Source organism: Tupaia chinensis, unplaced genomic scaffold (assembly GCF_000334495.1).
Source record: "Tupaia chinensis unplaced genomic scaffold, TupChi_1.0 Scaffold144426_1, whole genome shotgun sequence".
Lineage (NCBI taxonomy): Eukaryota > Metazoa > Chordata > Mammalia > Scandentia > Tupaiidae > Tupaia > Tupaia belangeri.
This window is the reverse complement of record NW_006204286.1, coordinates 1566061-1576351: the sequence shown is the minus strand read 5'-3', so window position 1 is coordinate 1576351 and position 10291 is coordinate 1566061. Positions and strand designations below refer to the sequence as shown.

Here is a 10291-nt window from a genome sequence, read left to right as displayed (position 1 = left end):
TTAAAACAAAGGCATGGAAAACAACTGTAGATACCAGAGACAGTGTGGGAAGAGGGTGGAAAATGGCAGAGAGTGATGGGTGGGGAATCAAAGAGGAACAAAAAAAAGCAAAATATATAAGAAACAAGAAATGGAAAATTATTGGTTGATAATAACATGTATGGTAATATTCTTGATTGAGCCAATATACAGTGTATTCTGGATGGAAAATCTTACTTTATATATTGTATTGATGTAAATGAATGAATGTAAATAAATAAAATAAATTTTAAAAATATATTAAAAATTAACACAACATAAAAAAGTAGAATATGATTTCCTTTACCTCCTAAGTCTGGTATCTAGGCCAGAAAGTCTAAAAAAACAAGTATAATATAGTCATCAAGCATACATGTTCTGTCATGGCCTATGTTCAAATAAAGTTTCAAAGATTTACTGAGTGCCCTTGGGAAAATTTATTTTATCTCTGCATCAGGTTTCTTCTTTATAAAGTTTATTAATTATTTATTTTTAATGTATATTTACATTTTGTACACAGTACATATTTATAGTATACAAAATGGTTTTCCCAGCATTAATACACTGAATAGTAGTCAAGTCAAAGATAATACCATATACATTATCATGAACAGATTAATTTTTTTTTTCCGCTATAGGGCACGTGCACTCGCCAAACAGAGAGACATAGAGACAGAAAGACAGAAAGCGAGAAATCACCCCCCCAGGGGGGATGGTCATGCCGCAATCCCTTCTCCTCCATTCTCCTCTCGGGATCTTGGGCACGCACGCACATGCGCCCGGTGTGAGATTTAAGCCACCGGGTCCGGGACACGAACCATGGTCGACTACATGGGAATCCAGCGACATAGCCATTACGCTAACTGCTGGTTCCCAACAGATTACTTTTCATTTTCGTATCTGTTAAATTAGTCTCTGTTTGGGACCAGCAGATGATGTAATGGTTATATCACTGGACTCACATAGTTTAACGCAGTTTGAGAATCAGATCTGGTGGCTTAAAACTCATGCCAGGCACATGTGCGTGCTTGTCCAAAATTCCAAGAGAAGAATCAAGGAGATGGGATCACAAAATGGCCATTCACCTTGGGGGGGTGATTTCTCACTTTCTGTCTCTCTCTGTCTCTCTAGAGAGTGCAGATGTCCAATAGCAAAAATCTCTCTTTAAACTAAAACAAAAAAAAAGAAACCTTATTTTCTGTCTGTCTCTCTCCAGTAAGCATACACACTGTATAGCAAAAAATCTCTCTCTAAAAAAAATTTAAAAATTCTTCTTCTTTTTCCCCCTGATGCCTTTTCTCCCATCCCATTACTCAACCCCTCCTATACTGTATCTAGTATCTTCAGTTGGCTTCTCTGCTATTATACCTTCCAAAATTTCAGTTTCTACCAGAGAATGCAGACATTGGGTATATATTAAGGTGGGGGGGCGGATAAAATGCCTCTCTTTCCTAGTCTTCCCTGTTTCGTAATAACGTTAAATCTTCCATATTCATCTACTTTGCATCACATGTCAGGATCTCATTGTTTTTTGTAGCTGAGTATTATTCCATAGTATATATGTGTCACGGTTTTTCCATTATTCATTTGTCCTTGGACATCTGGGTTGATTCCACATCTTAGCAATTGTGAATAATGCTACAATAAACATGGATGTGCAAAGCACTTTTCTAACTGAGGGTTTTTCCTATACTTTGGGTAGATAACCAGGAGTGGAATTACAGGGTAAAATGTCAGTTCAATTTGTAAGTTTTTGGGGAGCCCCCATATTATTCTCCATAGCAGTACTAATTTATGTTATCTCTAACAAAGTAAGAGGGTTCCCTTTTCACTGCAGTCTCACCAGCAGTTATTGCTCTATTATTTTTTAAATCCTAGTCATTCAGACTGGGGATAAGTGGTATGTAATTGTGATTTTGATTTTCATTTCCCTTATAACAGCTTTAGAGCATCTTTTCAAAGGTTTCTTGTTTGTTCATGTGTTTTCCTTGGAGAGTTGTCTGTTCAACTTGCTTGCCCATGTTTTAACTGGGATTTATTTATTTATTTATTTATTTATTTATTTATTTATTTATTTATTTATCACAGGTAAGCTGCTTGTCTGAGGCATAGTTTGCAGATATATTCTCCCATTCCAAGGGTTGTCTCTTCTTTCTAATTATTGATTCTTTTACTATGCAAAACCCTTTTAGCCTAACGTAGTCCTACTTGTCCGTGTTCAGGATTATTGTCTTATTTAGGAAGTCTTTGCCTACTCTGATGCCTCCAAGAGTTTATTCTGTGTTTTCTACCAGTAGTTTTATAATTTGAGGTTTTATGTTCAGATCTTTTATCCATTTTGAATTAGTTTTTGTTAATGGTGAGAGAAAAGTTTCACTTTTCTGCAGGTGGATATCCATTTTTCCAAGAAACATTTGATTAAGACATTTTTTTCCCATTCTGTCGTCTTGTGCTCTTTGTCAAAAATAAGTTGGCTAGACCAGCAGTTAGTGTAATGGCTATGTCACTGAACTACCATTAATTGAGCACAGTGGTTCAAGTCCTGGACCTGGTGGCTTGAAGTCATGCCAGGCGCATGTGTATGCAATGCCCAGGATCCCGAGAGGAGAATGGAGGAGAAGGGATTGCACCATGGCATGGCCATCCCCCCTGGGAGGATGATTTCTTGCTTAAAGATAGGGACCAGCAGTTATCGTAATGGTTATGTCACTGGACTCCCATATAGTTGATCGTAGTTCAAGTTCTGGACCTGGTGGCTTGAAGTCATGCCAGGCGCATGTGTATGCAATGCCCAGGATCCCGAGAGGAGAATGGAGGAGAAGGGATTGTGGCGTGGCCATCCTCCCTGGGGGGTGATTTCTCGCTTTCTGTCTCTCTCTGTCTCTCTGGTGAGTGCAGGCGCCCTATAGCAAAACCTCTCAAAAAAATAAATAAATAAATAAATTGGCTATATATTTTGCAGTCTAATTCTGCATTGGCTATATACCTGTTTTTGTGCCAATATCATGCTGTTTCAATTATCACAGCTTTGTAATATATTTTGAAGTCAGGAAGTGAGATGCCTCCTACTTTATTTTTTTTGCATAGTATTCCTTTGGTGATAGGGAGCCTTTTAAAATTCCAGAAAATGTTTATGATTTTTTCCTATTTCTTTGAATAATATCTCTGGTAATTTGATCAGAATTGCATTAATACACTTATTTATTTTATTCATTATAGAGAGCACAGATGTTCAAAAAAGAATGAAAGGAAAAGAGAAGGAGTGAGAAGCATCTTCAACAGGGTTTCGTCACACCAGAATCCCCTTCCACCAGTTATCTAGCTGTCAATATCTTGGATACATGCACTATCCTGGAGTGTTTCAAGGTCACCATGATGGGGATCAGAACATATGGTCAGTCACGTGGTTTCCAGCACTGCAGTTCAGTACCTTACCTACTGCACTACCAATATGTCTCAGTTTTATCAATTAAATGGTGATAAAAATAGTACCTATCTCATAAGTTCTTTTTTAAGTTTAAATGAGTTTTTATTTGTGAAGTTCTTAGAGACATACTTGACTTATAGTAAGATCTTACTAGATTTTAATTGTTACTGATATTTTAAAAAATATTTTGGAAAGAATATGTAAAAAAAGATAAAGTCTAAAATTATGCATTTCCCTTTTAACTGCACTATACTTTAGAGGTTTTCTATTTTTGTCATATTTCTATTGTTCTATTTTATGACATAAACTGACAACATTATTATCCTCCGTACATTTATTCACATCGTCTGGAACACCTCATATCTTCACTCTAATGAAACTAAGCACATTCTTCTTTCAAAACTTAGCTCATGCCTCACATTTTCCATAAATATCTGGCAACTACACAATTCATTATGCCTGAGCTCAAAGCATCAGTTGCCTATATTAAATCATGTGCAAAGTAATCCTTTCTTTTCTTGTGATAGTCCCTTTCCTGATATCCTTACTGTTTTAAAATATACTATAACGTCCTTATATGAAGAGCTTTATATCAAAGCTCTTTACATTTCTATAGCACCTAGAACACGGCTTTGCATACATGGTAGATTCACAATGATTATATGTTAATTATGCTCTGTCTTATTCTATTTTGTACATGGTAATAAGATTGATTCCTATGAATTTCATATAAGTCATGTTTATACTCATCAAAGACATAGACATACTGTCCATAATTTGTGTGCATATAAGCATTCATGCACGCACTTATAAAATGTCATGAATACAGTTGCTTTTCTCAATGAATTTCCATGAAATAAAACATAACTAATGCCTCCCACTTACTATTTCCACTGAAAATACAGGCTGCAGCTTGTTAGTAGAGAAGTGCTATGTAAAGGATTTGAGCTACTATGTTCAGAAATGCCATTGAGTGTCTTTATTACAGGAATAACAAACCCCCCAAAATATAATAGCAAGTAATATGATCATTGCCCTTGGCAGCACCATTAAACTGAGCAGCGAACTACTTCAAATAGCTGTGAGTGTTAAACATTAGTTCAGCATTAAGTAGGTTGATTTTAACGGCCAAATGTGCACTGTGGTCTATCTGAACATTAAAAGCACCTTTCAAACTTAATTTTACAGAAATGTTAATGACCAGAACAAACTATTTTAGGCAAAAGAAAAGTAATTATTTCAACAGATGAAAGGAAACAATAAATGAAGGCTCATGTTTTAAACAGGGAGCAGTAACTTATCTCTTTTTAGGGAAATGTTTTGAGCCCAAACACCATGAACATATTTAAGCTGCTGTTTGCATAGGAGTTCTTTTCATTTGCAGATATAATTCTTGGGGAAAAAAAACGAACAGCTTTTCTAAACTTGAGTTATTAACTAAACCACCATAGGAATATTTGTTTTCAAAATGGAAGTAATTAGCTTCTAAATGCCTAATATAGACATTTTCTAAAATGGTGGAAAATAGGAATACATCACAAAGAGGTAAATAAGCATAATCAGTAAGGGAAAAGAGAATTATGAAAACTGATGCTAAAAGGTTGTCTTATGTGATGGTAGTAGTACGGAGGTAAAGATGATGATTGTGAATTTTAAGTTCAATAAATTACATTGCCCATTCTCAATGCCACAAATGGGTGACTTTTAGAACATATTAAAATAATAGACCAAAAAAGCACATAATATTGAAAAAAGCAGGGTCTTAGGATTGCTCTCACTACTGTTGTGTTTTAAGTTACAAGGCCAAGGTGTAAATTTAAACAATAAAATGTCAAAATAACCAAATCATGATATTAAAAATACTTTGAAAGATAATGAACAATTCTTTTTTAATAAATTATACTTGGCCAAAAATCAGATTTGTGGTAAACCAAGCCTAAAGCATATGCATCATATATAAATAAAATAATATTAGTACTTCATTCTATTAGAAATTTTTTCCTTCAGAAGTAATGTAATTTTGCTGTAGTGAAACCAATATCTAAATTTTACTCTGAAAATTCCATACAGAAATTCAAGCAATGAAAACTAGGCTAATATATGGGTCTTCTTATCTCCTAGACGTTAATAACTCAAGTCAAGATTAATGATTTCTTCTTAAACAGGATGAGAAAACTCTTTCAGACCTTACTAAGTTGACAATAAAAATTAAATAAAAAAATAAAACAAGAAATTTAATTTTCTGAGCATTAAATGAGTCGTAGTGGCTTTAAAGAAAATGAAAATGAGGTGAGTTGACCACAATTTAATCAGGTCCTTTGGGTTAGGAACAATCATTGCCATATTACAAATAATTTAAGGTTTGATTTATGGAGGAAATTTTATTTTCTCAATGTGATTTTAAGCTCCTAGAAAGTAGGAGATAGGCCTGTGTAGTTCATAAACTTCCAGAAAAGCACCTGATTAAATGCTCAATGTCTGTGTGCTTACAGTATGTTTTTCTTAAAATAACAATAGCACAAATGTGACTCATATAGAAAAGAAGAAAATCTGTTCTCGAGGGGCTTAAGAACTTTATAAGTGTCTTTTACTGCTGATGATGGGACTTCCCTAAGGCAATTTAGCTCAGCATTTCAATTCACATTGTGTGTTTAGTAAAGCCATTTCAGAACACTAGTTGCGAGTAGGAATATATCCTACCACATTTCTGGCAATTAAAAAGATGATAATTCTGGCAATGTCTTTTTCCTCAACATTTCCCACCCTCCCCAAATATAGTATTCCATCTCCACTATTCCCAGATAAATAGAAAAACATGCAAGCCTTATTTTTAACTTCATAATCTCCATGTATTTACAGTTTTATCAGTTATATAGAAAAAAGATGATTTAGTGCTTTGCACTCTGCCTGTGTAGCATGAATATCTCTAAAAGGTTGAAACTGGAAACAACAAAAAACAAAATAGGTTTGTAAACCCAGCAGAAGTAGTTTAGACTGACTTCTAGTTCCTTGTGAGTAGGACCATTAAATAGCCAAAGACAAATAATTGTTCTATTTATTCAGTTTTCAAGATTTCTTGGTTATTTTTGGTGAGTATAATATAATACTAAATATTGAAATAATAGTAATAATTACAGATGCTAAGTCCTATACTAAACACTTTATATTTAGAATGTAATTTAATTCTCATACCGATAGTGTAAGATAGATACTACTATTTCCTCCTTTTCCAGTTTAGGAAACAGGCACTGAGGGGTTAAAGACACTTGCCCAAATTACACAGCAAAGCTTAAAAAGGAACCCAGATTTTTTTGATTATAGATTCTGCGTTCTAATTGTACAGCATAATTTCTTGCTTGTGGTATACTGAATTAATATATCACCTTTCAAAAAGTCATATTTGGGGGAACCAGCAGTTAGCGTAATGACTATGTCGCTGGACTCCCACGTAGTCAACTGCGGTTCGCATTCCGGGCCTGGTGGCTTAGAACTCACGCTGGGCGCGTGTGCATGCATGCCCAAGATCCCAAGAGGAGAATGGAGGAGAAGGGATTGCGGCGTGACCATCCCCCCTGGGGGGTGATTTCTCGCTTTCTGTCTGTATGTCTCTCTCTGTCTGTCTGGCAAGCGCACGTGCCCTATAGCGAAAACCTCTAAAAAAAAAAAAGGGAAAAAAGTCATATTTGGGGGGCAGAAAGCAGACACTTAGGATGATGAGGATTTGGCTTTTGAGTTTTCCTTGCTGCACAGATTCTCAGTCACATTTGCTAATAGAGACATACTTAATCCATGTGTACAAGAAAGTGAATAGAATTAAAGAAACCATGAGACAAAAATCATCACATTTAGCTGTACCTAACAGTATACACATTTATTTAAAAACAATCTAAAATGTCGTCTTCCAGGAAAGAAACAGTGTCATGAGAAAACTCAGGTTTAAGTTTTGTAAACGTTGCATTTTCAATATTACGGTGTCAGTCTTCATTCACTCTTTGACAAGGTTGTCAATCAAATAGCAATCTAGTTTTGTAAGACTTTAAACAAAGATCAAAGCAATGATACTGCTGAGTTAACATTATCTTCTTACTTAAACACTTTCATACTTTAGCATCAATATTAACTCTGAACTCTTCTTTCAAAACGGTAGAAACTTCAGTATCTCCCTTACCCAGGGAAATCATAATATCTAGCTCTACTTCAGATATTTTTGAAACATTGTTTTCAATTTGTATTTTGAAGAAATTATCATGTAGAAAGCTTTGAGTATCTTAAAAATATTTTGTATTCTCTTTAACAGTGAGAGATGATTCAGTTTAACATGGAATATGATTCTTTTTATTCTCAGGTTAGAACAATGAGAAATGGAATAAAAAATCAATTTAATAAAAAACTCAGCAAACAAATACAGTAGGAAAAAAAACACCACTTTTGTAGCCTCATTGTCAAGCTGACTTGTTAACAAAATTGAGCCTAACTACTGGATACTATATCATCACAAGCCTCAGTGTTTAGCAAGTCATATGACATCTCTATGACGCTTGTATGAAGAGGCTATGAATATTTTTGTTCTGATCTTCAAATGTGCAATCTGGTAAATGTCACTATAAACTCAAAAATCTACCACAGAAATAAAATAAATAAAATAAGGGATGTAAACATAGACTGATGTTATTAGTCTTTTCTTGTGAATTATTCACTGAAAGTTTCATGAAGTTATTTTTAGTTACTAGCTATTGATGAGTGCCATGTGGATAGGACACTGTGCTGAGTTATTATGTTACCTGAAAATAAGGACTTAGTCTTTAAGGAATATCTTCTGTTTTAACTATAATTGTTATTAGGACCTCAGAATATTTCAGAACTAAAAAGGAAGATTGAATTGATTCTTTGGTCATAATAAAACTATGCCCCAAATGTGCTATTTGCCTTTGTAAAATAAAGATATGTGGCTATATCTGAGAGTTGAACTTTGTCATCTGACTAAACAGTGATATAAACTGTAAGGTAAGACACACCTTCTGGCCATTTCTGAGTAAAGAAATTGGTAGATTTATAAATGTATCACTTATCCTTATATACCATTTGGAGGTGAGAGTTGGGCAAGAAGGAAAGGCAGATTTTTGTTTTATGTTTGCAATTGACTAGGAAAAATGAGCTAATCTGATGTGGGGAAACCAGAGGCAATTCAAGTAAATTGCTTACATCTACCTCAAGTCAAAATCAGCCAAGAGCTCTTCATTATTCTTCAAAAGATGTTTTGAAGCTAAGGGGCTGACATTTGAGTATCCTTTAACACCTTGAACTTAGGATGGTTCCTCAGGCTCCACAGTTTTCTTAGTCAAAGATGACTTACCACAGAAATTTTGCTTTGAATGTGTAGCAACCTACATAAATATATGAGCATATTAGTGCTTAAATGAAAAAAAAAAAAGGATGACTCACACTTAGTCATTGATGAGTATATGTTTCTCTGTGTATGTATGATTTAAAATTCCTGGAGACTTCACAGAACATTCTCCATATAAAATGGGGACAGACTACAGGGTCATTGTAATTACAGTTTTCTAGCAATGGCTCATCAGAGAAATCTCACAGAGCTTCTGTACCATTTTGAATGTCAAAATTAATAACAATATCTTATCTATAAAATCATAAATTGAGGGACCAGCAGTTAGCGTAATAGCTATGTTTCTGTACTCCTATGTAGTCGACCGAGGTTCGGGTCCCGGCACATGTGCATGTGTGCCCAAGATCCCGAGAGGAGAATGGGGGAGAAGGGATTGCGGCGTGGCCATTCCCCCTGGGAGGTGATTTCTTGCTTTCTATCTCTCTGTCTCTCTCTGTCTGGAGAGCGCACATGCCCTATAGCAAAAACCTCTCAAAAAAAATTACAAATTGAACCATTAAGGTGAAATAACTTTACCCCTACCTACTCTATGCCTGTGTGACTACAACCACATGCTTCTACAATTAAAAAAAAAAAAACAAAGTAATATTATAATGCTCCAAGTTATCTCAAATGAGCTAGCTACACACATACATATATACACATATATACCTATGTGCAAATGTGTGTGTGTATATATCCTGGAATTATTCTTTTTATTTTTTTTTAAGATTAATCTACTCAGTCCAGTGGGGAAAGGAAAACCTCTTCAGCAAATGGTGCTGGAAAAACTGGATTTCCACTTGCAGAAAGATTAATCTGAACCCCTACCTCTCACCTCTGACAAAAATCAAGTCAAGGTGGATCAAAGATCTAAATCTAAGACCTCAAACTGTAAAACTGCTCCTGGAAAACACTGGGGAAATTAGACATTGGGGTAGGGAAAAACTTCTGAAATAAGACTCCCAATGCACAGTCGATAATCCCCAGAATAGACAAGTGGATTACATCAGACTAAGAAGTTTCTGCAAGGCAAAAGACACAGTAATTAGTGTGAATAGACAGCCCTCAGAATGGGAAAATATTTTTGTAAACTATGTGTCAAATAAGGGACTGATAACAAGAATTCAAAAGGAACTCAAGCAGCTGTTCCTAAAAAGCATGAGCAATCCTATTGAAAGATGGGAGAGTGAGTTGGAAAAAAACACTCTCTAAATATGAATGCGAATAGCTAGAAGGCATATGTAAAAAATGTTCAACATCTGTCCATCCATCCCTCATTGTAAGGGAAATGCAGATCAAAACAACAATGAGATACCACTTAACCCCAGTCAGACTGATTAAGATTAAAAGAACAAAAAATGGTAAGTGTTGGCAGGGGCGTGGTGAAAAGGGAACTCTCTTACAGTGCTGGTGGGGATGTAAATTAATCAAACCACTGTGGAAAACAATTTGGAGAT

The 10291-nt window shown here is 35.1% G+C and overlaps 1 protein-coding gene across 1 annotated transcript in view; it reads right to left on the bottom strand.

Moving 5' to 3' along the window:
• The window catches only part of DACH2 (dachshund family transcription factor 2), a 193017-nt gene that overhangs the window by 57436 nt on the left and 125290 nt on the right, over nucleotides 1–10291 (bottom strand). The window contains exon 7 of the mRNA XM_027767685.1: nucleotides 2274–2281. Within this exon, the coding sequence (XP_027623486.1) occupies nucleotides 2274–2281 (8 nt within the window). The remainder of the gene's footprint in view (nucleotides 1–2273; nucleotides 2282–10291) is intronic.